The 14,400-nt window shown below is 38.0% G+C and overlaps 1 protein-coding gene across 3 annotated transcripts in view; it reads left to right on the top strand.

Moving 5' to 3' along the window:
- Positions 1-14,400, top strand: part of LOC126198543 (cytoplasmic FMR1-interacting protein) — a 150,989-nt gene that overhangs the window by 95,820 nt on the left and 40,769 nt on the right. For all 3 annotated transcript variants that reach the window (XM_049934949.1, XM_049934950.1, XM_049934951.1), the window contains 4 exons: positions 4,727-4,900; positions 7,169-7,400; positions 13,103-13,302; positions 13,388-13,521. In XM_049934949.1, the coding sequence (XP_049790906.1) occupies positions 4,727-4,900; positions 7,169-7,400; positions 13,103-13,302; positions 13,388-13,521 (740 nt within the window). The remainder of the gene's footprint in view (positions 1-4,726; positions 4,901-7,168; positions 7,401-13,102; positions 13,303-13,387; positions 13,522-14,400) is intronic.

Raw genomic sequence — 14,400 nt, 5'->3', positions numbered from 1 at the left:
GCATTGGATGGAAAGTCATTTTTGGGTGGCGCCAGCTCTACAAGGATGCCATTTAATGTTGACTTAATGTCTTTCTGCATCAACAGCGTGTTAAACACTGCAGAAATCCTTACTGTTATTTCATATTTCAGGAATTCTCCAAGGGCATCAGTGTTGCATACAGCACACTGCTGTCGATGAAGAAGTTTATTTGGATTTATTTTGATGACAGTGTTTGATCTTAACCATTATAGACACACAGGCAAGAGTTGTGACTTCCATTTTTTCTCTGTAAATAGACATCATTGAATCGCTGATACTCAGTTTCATTGCACGCAGACCAAGTGAAAGAGCTTCGTCACAGGAAACACTGTCATTAGCTACCATCACAGCAGACACAGTCAATAGAAGGTTGTTTGGGCCGTAAAAAGGATTGTGTAAATGAAGCCAGCTCAGTGTCGTCCTTAAATGTGCCATATCCCGAACTTTTGTGAGACACTTCTAGCTCCACATGTTGCTCAGAGATTTCAGAGAACACTCCACAGAAATATTTCATGACATTGATTACATGTGTACGTGCAGTCATTGAGCACACACGTTTCCAGACAAGTGTCCATGCATGAGCTCGCCCACCATGTTCATATTTCTCATCAACACTTGCTCTATAGTCATGTCTGTCCACGTGCTTGACCATAACTTTTCAGATCGTCGGACAGTGAAGTAGCCTCCATTGACGAATTGATGGTACTCCAAGGAAGTCATGATGTTTCCAAACTGCATATTTGCTGTAAATGATTGTGAGAATATTTCGCACTGTTAAAGTCTCAAGCAGTGTGGAAAACTGGAATCACGCCTTGGATGTAGAACAGGTGAAGGGCCAAATCTATCTGAATGTCCTGCTCTGACAACCAGTCGCATGATTCCATTTCAAAGCATTGCAGTGCACTGTTCAGATGACAAGGTGTTTTAGTTTTGCATCAAATTAATCTGCTGCTTGAACGATGCACTCTAATGAAAGAACATCATAAACAAATATTCTGCCAAAATATGTGGAATATTAACTCTTTCTGACTTTTTTAAAATTTAAAACAACATTTTAAAGAAATACAATTGATTATTTTAGCATTTGTATTTTTATCTTTATTTTTGGTTGACATAGATGGCAAAACAAACAGTTTGGCTCAGAAATGAAGCCAGTCGGATCCTTGGCCAATTACGATGTTTGAAACTCAAAAATTCCAAGATGGAAGATTTCCTCAGGGTGAATTTTTGGGGACTTTGATTTGGACATCATCATTTTTTGGCCAATTTTAAGCTTTTTTTTCCAGATGTCTGGGATAGTGTGATTTTTTATTTTTTTTATTTTTTTATTTTTTTTTTTGGGTCTAATTTGACTCTCTCTGCTAGGGAATAAGTGATTCAATTCCTGGTTCTGGGATTGGGATGGATGGAAATGGGATAAACTTTGAACGGTGCTATCACTACTAGAAGTTGAGTGGTCTGAGTCCTAGTTCTGCAATTTTATGTTGGAACAGAATGAGCTGTTGATATGACACATCTTGTTCCTTGAATAAGCATTGTGCCCGACGTGAAGTCTCATGAGCTGCAGCAAGTTTAAGAACCTTGTGTAGTGTTGGATTGCCCGACTGTAGTGCTTCTGAACACACGTCTTGGTCTGTAGCAAACCATATGGTTACACCTCGTACAAAAGAATCTCCATACAATTGGTGGCAACTAGAGTTAGCACATGTCAAATGGCATTTGTAGGAAAGACGTTGAAGTTCAGCTGTGTACAATTTATTAGAATGTATGACTTTTGTTCATAATACGAAGAAAATAACTTACAAATATTTGAAAATTCTGAAGTTTGTGTGTCTGCTATGGCTTTAAGTTTGCAAAACAAATTCAACAATTTAGAATTAGTTGACAGAAGACATGCATGTTTGAATGCTGCATCAGAAATGTTAAGTGCCTGGAAGTGCAGGGAGAAGTGCCAGTTACAGCTGCAGCATTACTCAGCTTCTGATTGAAAAGATGAAAATAGCAGTGGCTGGTATACTGGCTCTGCTACTCGAAGCAGGAGTTGCTGCTTGAGCTTGGCTTGCAATGCCAGCCACTGTTTCAAGTGGGACTGTTACTGTTGACATTGTTGCTGTTGATGTTTTGCTGTTTCAGCATTAACTGCTGCTGCCAAAGTTTAAGAAACTGTGGGTCCATGTGCACCTTCACTCAGTGAGTGCTGAGTTGGAGTTGTGTGTCCCTGAACTGTGGCTGGAATCCTCTTTCTCCTTCTGTACACATTTTTTTGGTTCCAGAAAATCTGCAAATCCTTGCAAAGTGTACTGACAGCAATTAAGATTCTGTACAGCAATCTGTAATCCATTCCAGTAGAGAGTAGCACATCATGAGGATGAAGTCAACACACTTCACTCAGCAAATTATACACCCACGGAGCTCTTGGCTATTGCTTATAAGGTATTCTGACCTCTAGGTGATGGGATGATATACATCAGCAGTGCACCATTATTCTGAATTCCCAAGTCCCATAACCTCATTGATTCGATATTTTCAGTGGCAGAATTGATGTTATCTGGGCGAAATACGAGATAATTGAATTGAGGTGAAAAGAAATCTATGGCGCAGCTTGACTAGAAACAGCGGTTGATTGATAGAACACTTCTTGTGGCATTAAAAAATTGGCAGTGTGGTAATGGAAGGAATTGTAGAATTTTTGGGTGGAGGTGAAAAGGGGAGGGGGGGGGGAGTTTGGAGAGGGAGACCATAGTAAACAGGTTCACACGGCTGTAGGTTACAGTGGTTATGCAAAGATGATGAGGCTTGCTCAGTATAGACTAGCATGGAGAGCTGCATTAAACCAATCTTTGAGCTTAAGACTGACACAGCAACAGCTACATCTACTATAATGTTCCTGTTAACTCTCTGCCGTCATGACAGCACAGTGGTGTCGTGCCCGAAATAGCGGTCAACAGCTGGCAACACCACACTGGCGTTGTCTGCATAGTGTTGCTCAGTGGCCGGCGACACCACAGTGGTGTCGTGAGCGTAGTATTGTGCAGTGGCCGACGACAGCACTTTAGTATCTTTTGCATTCTGTTTGTGGTTTGTTTAGGTAACAATACGTTATACACATGTCAACAAGTTTTTGTTTTTATAAGTACTTGTGCCGTTTCATCGTGGCAGACGAAAGAGACAATAGGATTATCTACGATGAATGTGCAGATGTATTGTGTGACATTCCAGACGACTTGGCTGATTGGGAATAAGACATTGGATATCAAAAAAATGAAAGTGAAGCAGAATCTTCGGAAGATAGTGAAATATGTCCAAGAAGAATTTGGCGAGCTCTACGGTTCCCACTGATTCAGCTGAATCAAACGAAGAAGACAGTGCACAGTGATCAGACTTTGATTTACAAGGACCAATAATAAATTTGAAGGATCTCTGGGTCCAAACATATTTCCCAAAGATTCACAGAGCGTTGAGGATATCGTAGAATTATGTATTGGGAACGATCTGTTTGAATATATTAGCAATGAAACCAACAAGTACTACAGTCAAAATTGCAGTAGAAGGAAACTGGATTTAAAAAATGCCAAATTTGTTGACATTAGGAAGCCCAAACTTAGAAAATGGTTTGGTCTTGCTATCCTTATGGGAATTGTAAAAAAAGCAAGTATTGGTCAACGAATCCATTGATAGACACAACGATATTTTGCAAAACGATGTCCTGCAACCAACACAGACAAGTATTATCATTTTTACATTCTTCCAACAACAACAATAAACCGTTTATGCCAACAGGCTTTGAAAAGCAATTTGTAATTGATTATTTTTCCAAAAAGTTTAAAGAAATGTTTAATCTAAGTTAAAACATCTCAATTGATGAAGGAATGATACCATGGCATGGACGGTTAAATTTTAAAGTTTACAATCCGTTGAAAATTACGAAATATGGCATACTTATTCGGATGCTGTGTGATTCGAGTACAGGATACATTTTCTCATTTAAGATATATTCCGGCACTGGACATCCTTTAGCAAAAACAGTGATAGAACTATTGACGCCTTCCGATGGAAAGTGGCATCACCTCTGCATGGGCAGTTATTATAACAATGTAGAACTTGCAGAGAAGTTACTTGAAAAGAAAGTTCGAGTTTGTGGAACGATACGGCAAAATAGAGGATTTCCGGAAAATTAAAGTGCGCAAAAGTCAATATGTATGAAGCTTGTCATCAATGGAAAGGTGACAAGCAGCTGACAACAAGCCAAGTAATCTGAATTAACGCTGCCGGCACCAAGCGAATAAATTTGTACGAGATGTGCGGATGGCAGAGTTTTAATTTATCCGTGTTAATGGTGGTTGAGGTCGTGACTGCGGATCAAATTACCTGAAGGACTACAGCAACTAGCCACTTCTCATATAGCTTTACTTATGGTAAGGTGCATTGTGTTTCCTCCCATCTTCAGTTGGTGTGATAAATTGATATTTTCATAAATACAATGTTTTTATTGACTGCATTTTCAATGCTGCAGGTGCTCTGTGTAAAACAGTAATTTTTTTGCTACCACACTTCCTGTGTTGTGTATTCATGTTTAATTAATAGGTAGGTGGATTTACTTTTATTCTGTATTTGTGTTTCTTCACGTGATAATGCTTTTATACTTGATGTTGCATTTCACATTCAAGTTCAGTTTAGGAATCTAGTAATTTTGTTGTTGTTTCAGGTATGTTCTGTACCCATTGGATCTGTATAATGATAGTGCTGTTTATGCACTGACAGTATTTCGTAAGCAGTTCCTCTATGATGAGGTAGAAGCAGAAGTGAATCTGTGTTTTGATCAGTTTGTTTATAAACTGAGTGAACAGATTTTTGCTCACTATAAGCAGCTTGCAGCAAGGTGCGTCAATATGCTATTTATAATATACAGTGTGTTCATTTTAACTAAAGACAGTGAAATATCTCAAACTACACATTGGATCAAAAAAGTTATAATTCCAGTTTGTTTGTCTTGGAGGGAGACATTCAGTGATGCCACACTCAGCCCCCTCTCCTCCCCCTTCTCCCTACACGAGTGGCATAGGACAACTTTGAAATCTTCAGTGGGAACCTCCATTTTTTATTGCAGACTAAAAGTCTATGGCAAATTGACATATGTTTTCTCTAAAACATTTTCTTCGTTTCAACATAGATGGCACTGTAATCGGAGGAGTGTAAATGGCTATAAAATCATGATTTATGACATGCTACTCAATGGCCCTTGAGTATCCAATGGTATGTGGGACACCACCTCCATGCTGCATGGATTGGACAGGCCAGTATTTCATATCTTCTAATTGGGAACTCCATTTGCAACATTGTATTCCTCCAATATATTGAACAGGGAACGACTTGATGCACTACTGTGGCCGTGGCTCGAGGCAAACGCTGCTTTACCTTTCCAGTTTGAGTATATGTTCAAATGTAGTACTGCCAACTTCAATACCGTTGGTGATCTGCCTTTCAAATGACCGTATGCAGGACAGAAGTATATCTGTGGGAATGTTAGCACAGACGTTTCTGATGCTGATGACCATGTCTTCTTGGCCTGTTGGCGTACGTTATCTTTTAAATAACCTCACAGAAAGATATCTGACAACATCAGATTCAGTTAATAGGACGATCTCTGCCGATCCACCAGCCCATGTAAATGCAGTCTAATACCTCTCATGCTTCAATTGTGTAAAATTGCTGGGCAGCCATCATGCTGAAGTTACATATGTTGTGGAATGTCCAGGACAACGTTCTGCAGTAGTATCAGTAGTTCCTGTTCTACAAACATCTATATTTGTGTCCATTCAGTGTGCCATTGATAAAATACGGACCAGTGAGTTTGCTCCCCTGGTGCCACACCATACATTAACTGAGCAACGTTGATGGCCAGCTTGTTGTTACAAGTGGGGATTGTCTTAACTCCAGTAATGCATGTTATGCCAGTTAACGCTACCATGTTTTGTGAATGTAGACTCATTGGAAAATAGTTCCTTGGCAGATAGCATGGGAGTTGTTTGGATTTGTTGATGTGCCCATTCACAAAACACTAGGTGGTTGAGGAAATTGGCACCATGAAGTTCATGATGCAGTGACACTTGGTAAGGATGATACTTATGACAATGCAGTATTGTGATAATACTACCTACAGACTTACTGGAATCGCAGTGTCATTGCTAGACGCTTATCTGTGGGTTGTGGTGCACCGCCACTGGTACAGCTATTTCATTAGATTTTCTTGTAACACATTTACTTTGTTTCTTTTTGCTGGTGTGTATGCTGCCATGAGACATAAAGGCAAAATGAGTGAGAGTGAGCTTTCCGAGGAAAACACTCAGCGTACAAGGCAACAGCACCCTCAACATTTCTCCTACATTCTCCATAAATCAGTATCATTTCAATTTTTTCTTTTGTGTTTGCAACATTCATCGTCTACTTTCATGTCTGTTTTCCAAATGATAGGTAGGTGTGCAGGCAATAAACACTGCACAAGTATTATAATGTTTAGAGCCGCTACCTGTTCAACATCTGCACAATATGCGAGGTCCAGTTGCAGTGTACTGCTTGTTATGATACGCGTAGTTCGCTACCTGGCCACAGTGGCACATCGAGTAGTCCCCTGTTCGAAATGATGATACGTTGGAGGAAGACAACAAGTGGGGTTTCCAAGTAGAAGTTATGAAATACTGGCCTGTCCTACCGTTGCAGCATGGAGTTGGGGTCCTACATGCCATTGGATATTCAAGGGCCATTGAGTAGCATGTTGTAAATTACGATTGTGTACCCATTTCTGTTCCTCTCATTACAGTGCCATCTGTGGCAAAACAAAAACAAAAAATTCAGTCAAAACATATGCAGATTTTGCTGTAGAATTGTAATCAGCAATAAAAAAAAACAGAGGTTTCAATTGAGTATTTCAAAGTTGCACTCACCACCCACACTCAGGGTGGGGTGGATTCTCAAGTGTGGTACTGTTGGATGTCCCCCTCCGAGACAAATTGGAATTATAACTTTTTTTGATCGGATATGTAGTTTTTAAGATATTTCAATGTCTTCAGTTAAAGTCAACACCCTGTATATAAAGTTATGCACCTACAAGCAGTGTGCAACAGCTCATTGTTTTTGTTCTAATTTTCAGCATATTGTTGGATAAGAGGTTCCGTGTTGAATGTGTTGCCCAAGGCACATATCTCTTGCCATACCCTCGTGCTAATCGTTATGAGACACTCTTAAAGCAGAGACATGTGCAACTATTGGGCCGCTCCATTGATCTTAATAAGCTTATAACACAAAGGATAAATGCAGATATGCAAAAATCACTTGATCTTGCTATTAGTAAATTTGAAGCAGGCGATATTACAGGAGTAGTGGTGAGTACATGTACGTTCCTTGATGCTGTACGAGTTTGTGCCAAGAAATGCTAAACATTATTCTTGTTGAATAGTTTGCAAATAATTTATAATGGTTATCATCATCATCACCATCTGAATAAAAGCTTCCTCTAAACTTTCCTTGCTTTAAAGTCTTAAGCTTTACACATCCCCATCGCGCTGAACATTTTATTTAATTGATTTGATCTTATCTCTTGGAAGTTACATGTCATTTTCATTGCAGTCTTAATGACATCTTCCAGTTCACTTTATCTAATTTACGTTTTCCTGCATCTCCTAGTAATTCTCAGCATAAAACTCTCCATTGCTTGAGGAATTTCAGGTTTTGAATGCTTTTCACATTAATGTTCTATGTCTCTCTGCCGTAATATGAAAATGGTAATATACACAGATTATAAACTTTCCTTTTCAGACAGACTGCAAATTAAATTTTGATGACACTGTATAGCTTACTAAAACCATCCCAGGTGATTTCTACCTTTCTGTTTATTGACTTTGTTGCCCATCCAGTCATTGTTGTCAGCTGCCTTAATACAAAATCTCATCAACTGCTTGTATGATTTTATGCACTACTTGTATGTTTATCTATCATTATGTATTATTTCTTCCCAGGTTCCTTGTGACCATATGAACGAAATGTAATCATTAATAGAACAGTTCATTGTGTACTTCTCAAAACACTGATTACAAATCTTAAAATTAGAAATAAGTTAAAGAACAATAAAACAAAAGATTTATGATATTATGTGCAAATAAATAACATATCACAGTGAAAGGCTTTAAGCTATTGCAATAAACTCCTGTAGACAATAAGCTCTCAGTCTTCAGGCCACAAATGGCCAACCGGAACCATCCGACCGCCGTGTCATCCTCATGGAGGATGCGGATAGGAGGGGCGTGAGGTCAGCACACCGCTCTCCCGGTCGTTATGATGGTATTCTTGACCGAAGCCGCTACTATTCGGTCGAGTAGCTCCTCAATTGGCATCACGAGGCTGAGTGCACCCCGAAAAATGGTATCAGCACATGGCAGCCTGGATGGTCACCCATCCAAGTGCCGACAATGCCCAAAAGCCCTTAACTTCGGTGATCTCACGGGTGTATCCACTGCGACTAAGGCCGTTGCTGTAGACAATAAAGGGTGTTTCAGATTTGTTTCATGTCTTTTGACAATTGACCCTGCAGGTTGTACACACTTTTCTGTATAATGGTCAGAGAAATGGTTCCAATTGCAAATTGTTTTCTGTTGAGTCTTGTTTGAGTGAATGTTGTAATTCCTTCTGAATGAGAACATATTAACTACTAATCCTAAGAGGGAACCAAGCAAAATGGCACAGTGATTAACACATCCAATTTGCTTCCAGAAGGAGTGGCGCTTTCAGCCCTCTGTTTGACCACCCACATTTAGGATTTTCCTAAAACATTTACAGTAAATACCAGGTCGGTTCTAACCAATTTCCTTTCCCATCCTTGTCCTACCTGAGCATATTCTCTCTCTCTCATGTGACCTCATTGCTGATGGGATGTTATACCCAAATTTTGAGTTCCTAAGTGAGAATTATGTACAGGGATTACAAGGCTCCATAATTCCGAAATGCTTTTCCAACAGGGTTCCCTAAATTTGTGAACTAACATGTTTTTGTGAATGCACATAATTTCTCTAAAACAAAATGCCGTAGGAAATAATAGAGTGAAACAAGTTTTTGCATTTGTGTGTCAGTTATTATTCTTGTAGTTAAGATAGCAGCATTCAGTTTTGTACAAGACCCTGAAGCTAAACTTCAGATTTATGATTATTTGATTATCCTTTGACTGTAACATTTCACATTGTGAGAATTACAGATCGCACATTGTGTACAGTGTTTTGTTGCTGTTCAACAATAATTTTCTCTTTGTGTTGCTTTGGGGTGCCAAGCCAGGTCAGCCATTTATGTAACAGAGTATTTTGTCAGCATACTTTATCACCATCTTCAGGCGATGCCTGTAGAATGAGTGTCTTCACTACATTGCACCCCCATCATACTCTTATCGCTCCCCACCCCTTCTCCTCATTACCCAGACACATACCACAGTGGGTGGAGTGGTGGAAAGAAGTTATCTGCCACCCCCATTGGACGTGGAAGTCACTCGTGGCCAATGTTGTGACTTCAGTTGGCTGAGTGCTGAGTTCCACACTTTACTGAGGGGTCTCTGTCCTGATTGGTTAAACCTCAGCCACTTATATTTCAAGAGCCTCCATGAGAACACAATTCCAAAACAACTTCAGTTCTCAGTAAAGCATGGACCCAACTGTCAGCCAACTGAAGTCACAACCTTGAGTGAGACCAGTTCTCACACTTGACAGGTCAGCAGAAGCACTGAGGGACCAGAGTTAGTGCCCAGCATTAAGAAATTGCATCCAATCGCCAGTCCACACGATGTGTGAGCAACTGTGTAGTGAGGGAATGGGAGGGGTGTTATAAAAGACGTTCGATGTAGTGGAGATACTCATTGCACTGGTATCATCTGAGTATGATGGCTGGGTACATTGTCAATATATCATGTTACGTAAATGTTTTGGACACCAAGATAAACTGTTGATCTGCCAGGAAAGCGTATGATTACACAACAACCTTCTCTCTATATGCCACAAGCTTCTGTTACCTACTAGCTTATTGCCTCACTCTTATATGCATACCACATCTTTATAGCATTTGTAATATCTGAAACAATTTTATCATTTGTAATATTTAGTGACAAATGTGTAGTAAAAAAAGTGGTGGACCCAGAATAGAACCGTGTGTCACCTCCCACTTTACAGCATCCCAGTCACATTTAATTTTGTCGCTGTTCTTTGCACTGGAGGAAAAACTTTCGTCTCCTGTTTGCTAGATTTTGCCAAATTCCATAAAGATCGAGAAGTATAAAATGATCCCACAATTGAACATTTTTGTTATATAGAGATGTTACCCATTGTCCTCAACTTACCATTTAAATCTGAAAGTGCCTCTTGTGCAAACGAGTAAATTTAATTTTCTGTTAATGCTTCTTTGAGTCTGAGTTACATATCTGCCAACTTTAAGATGTGGTACTACTTTCTCATGTATTGCCTTTGAAGATGCTAGTAGCAAGTAAATTGTCCTATAATTGTCTACATTATTATTTTCTCGATTTGTGTGAGGCAATTTTACTTATGAGTATTTGAATGTATCTAAAAACTAACTGTACCTGAGAGACATATTGCTCAATTGACAGGAGTACAGGGCTATGCATTGTTATCTTGTCTCTATAACTCTACTTCAATTATTTCATCATAGTTACTGTCTACCCTCTAGTGATTTATTAATTAATTGAGTACTCTCCTTTCTTGTTTCTTGTTATTGTTTATGACATAATTGTCTTGGAGCACCAGCTTTTTAAAGTTCTGCACACTTACCAGAACCAGTAAAATTTTGATTTAACCTTAAAACCGTAGAAGTTGTTAAATATCTTGCACAAATCTGGCAGACCTCTAATAGTTTCATTCTTCTGTAGAAGAGATGTAATATGTTGGGACTGACCTCATACATTATTTCTTTAACTGAATAATTTTATTTTCGTTTTGAGTGCTGCCTTTTTTCCCCATAATACATTGCTTCGGCCTGGGAAATAACATTCTGCAGCATTTTGAAACATTGGCTGTAGCAACATTCTATAACTAGGATGTGTCTGTCTTTCATATTATTAAACAGCTTCCATTTCTCCTACTCCATTGGTTATCAAAACTGGTTGCTTATTGGTGCCACATTTATGCTTTGGAGAATGGCTCATACAATATGATGTTTTGTTTTATTAACCCAGATTGATCTGAAGATCACCATTATTGATCTAATATAGTAATCAAATAAAAAAATACATAAAAACCTCTTGCAGTCAAGAGACTTATACAAATACTGGTACTACAAATTTTTAACATATGGATCACTGTACTTTCATTGTAACATACACCACACTTAAGCCCTAAATCTTTCTGAGTATGTTGCTCTAATTTATATGTAAAGATCAATGTAAACCTGTGTGGTACCAGAATAGACACACACCAATGCAACACCAGGTGCAAAGGAAAGTTATGCATCACAAGACACAAACCTTTAAGGACAGGTAGCACACAGAAAATAAAATATATTTTTAAGAACATTATTAGTAAATGAACTACCACCACCTACTCTGTCCATGCCCTTTGGCAACGCCAAAATTTAGATTGTAGTTGGCTACTGAAACACCCATTTTACCATATAATCGAATTTTCTGACTTAGGCAATAGTGGCATTAGTTTTTAAGAATATTGATATGAAATTACCTTCTCTCTTTAAGAAAACTGATGTAAAAATCTTTGGCTTGTGTAATAACAAAGAATTTTCTGCTGTATGTGATAAATGGTACCAATATTTTGTTTATTACCTTGAGCTATAATTCTACATTAATTCCTTTCACTGTTAATTTTGTATATTGTGATCTGACAGGGCAACACTAATTTTCCTCAGTGTGCCCCTCCACCGTAGAACAATCTATGATGGCATTATCTAGAACTGTCACTGTTTGCATTTACTCTGATGTGGAACAACTCTGTCTGAATTAATTTAATGTCTTTCTTATGGACTGGAAATAAAACTGTGTCAAATCTGGAGAGAGAAATCTCTCCTTCAAAGCCCTAAAATACACGCTCAGTACAGTATAATTACTTTTCAACAAATTGTTACAGTTGTCATAAATGGCGACTGTCCTGTCCACAGAGAACTCCTTACACAGAAATCAGGTATGATCACTGCTTTAAGGGGAGCTTTAGTATTTCACTTGTATATAAGTGGTGCTCTGAAATACAGTTAATGCAAGAGTCAAGGATCACAAATAGTGCATATAATTTCTGTAGTTTCCCGCTTATTTTGAAGAAACAAGCTCATTGATCTTTCTGATTTTCATTTCCCATTTACTTGGCTAACAGATATTGATGGGACTTCGCTCAAGTATAGGTAGTTCTTAACTGACTTCATCATAATAAAGGTCTAGCCATTGTACAATCTATAACAGGAATTCCATCTTGAATGAGCCATAGCTACTCACTATACCATAATGTATTAGCTTAACCAACCAACTATTCACAATCTCTGCATTCTCTTTTGCTATTATCTCGCACAAGTATTCATGAGGACTGTTGCACCGAAGGTTTGAATAGAGGAACAGTGTTTTGCATTGCAGCTATAAGAAAATGTTGTCCTTGTCCTTCTCTTCTTAATTGCATTATCTGAACATCTGCTATTAATGTTGGCAAGTTTAGTATTGAAGTAAAATATTCTGTATTGTTTTTGTGGTTTGTGCTATGATTAATTAACATGTTGCAGACTCAACAGCAGCATTACGACATACGTTAGTACTGAGAATGTTGTTATTGCTTGTATCCAACTGATGATAAGTCTGTAGTATTACCATCACTAAATGCGTATCATGAAGTTTTCAGTTTTTACTTTCTGTAACCAGAGCCTCCTTAATTTAAGAAATTTCAAGTCTTCCAACAGTTCATCAACCATTAATCTCATTTTGCAATGACAAACAATAACTCTGAATGAATGCTTAGTAATCTATCATGATTTTTTATTTGTTTCAAATATAATAAATGTTTTGCAGACTTTTTGCATCTAATTCTAAGTGTAAATTTATACATTTCAGGAGTTGGATGGTTTACTGCAAGTAAATAGATTATGTCACAAGTTGTTGTCAAAATACTTAGCACTTGATGAATATGATGCAATGTATCGTGAAGCAAATCATAATGTTTTGGCTCCATATGGGCGAATTACTCTCCATGTATTTTGGGAACTAAATTATGATTTTCTTCCAAATTATTGCTACAATGCAGCCACGAACAGGTAGGAAACATAGGTGCATTTTATGGGTCCTTTCAAGCCATTCACTTGCAATTTTGAAATTGTAATACATAATCCCAATTTTTAGGTTTGTGAAATGCAAAGGTTTGGTATTTACACAGCCAGTGCACAGGGACAAACCACCACAAATGGGTCACCATTATCTATGGGGTAGTAAACAGCTCAACTTGGCATATAGCACTATATTTGGACAGTACTCAGGTGAGAAATAGATTGTTTTGTTCTAGAATGAAGTGAGAGTATTTTTATTATTAATTGTCTACTTGTCCGTATTCACATAATTGTAAGCAGGTGTCTGGTATTGCTTGTGTGTGTGTGTGGAGAGGGGGGAGGGGGGCAGGACTGTCAGTGAGAATGGTATTGGAGAAGAACCTTGAAAATAGCAGGTAAATAAAAAGGTGGAATGGTTGCTACATTAATGATGATTTGTTGCCTGTGGTAGTTATCTGTTTTATAGTGAAGCAATGCAGTCAACAAAGAAGCTTCAGCTCTCATTCCTAACTAAAGAATCCTTACAGAATATGATTGCAAAATTAAACAGATTTAAGCCTTGGGGCCTATACTGCTAACACACTGTTACACAAACGTGATCAACCAGGAAACTGACTTATAGAGCAGAAGTTAAGACAGAATGCAAGTTGTTTTGTTTTATTCTTTATTCATCTTTATTTCCTGTTCATTAACATAATGGAATAGGCTTTATGACTTATACATGATACTGATGTGTTTAGTTCTATACATAATTACCATACATTCAAAGTTTTAACATGTGTTTCATATATTTTATTACATGCTCAGTCACAGATATATACACTTAATTATATACACAATTACAATCATTTATAACATGTTCAAATTTTTTTTCATCAAAAAATTCTGTTACATTATAAAATGGATTGTAAGCCAGCCAGCTGTACAGTTTTCTTTGAAATAGTTTAGAAGGCATGGGCCATGCTGAAGGTAGTAATTTGTTAAAAATTATTAGGGAGCTGACTGTGGATGAGTGGGCTATTTTTACTAGGCTGTGTCACGGAATATCAATTTCCGTTTTTCCTCTGGTGTTGTGCTGGTAATATCTTC

The sequence above is a fragment of the Schistocerca nitens genome, chromosome 8 (genome assembly GCF_023898315.1).
Source record: "Schistocerca nitens isolate TAMUIC-IGC-003100 chromosome 8, iqSchNite1.1, whole genome shotgun sequence".
NCBI lineage: Eukaryota > Metazoa > Arthropoda > Insecta > Orthoptera > Acrididae > Schistocerca > Schistocerca nitens.
The sequence above is the reverse complement of the archived record's forward strand: the minus strand, read 5'-3'. Positions and strand labels throughout refer to the sequence as shown.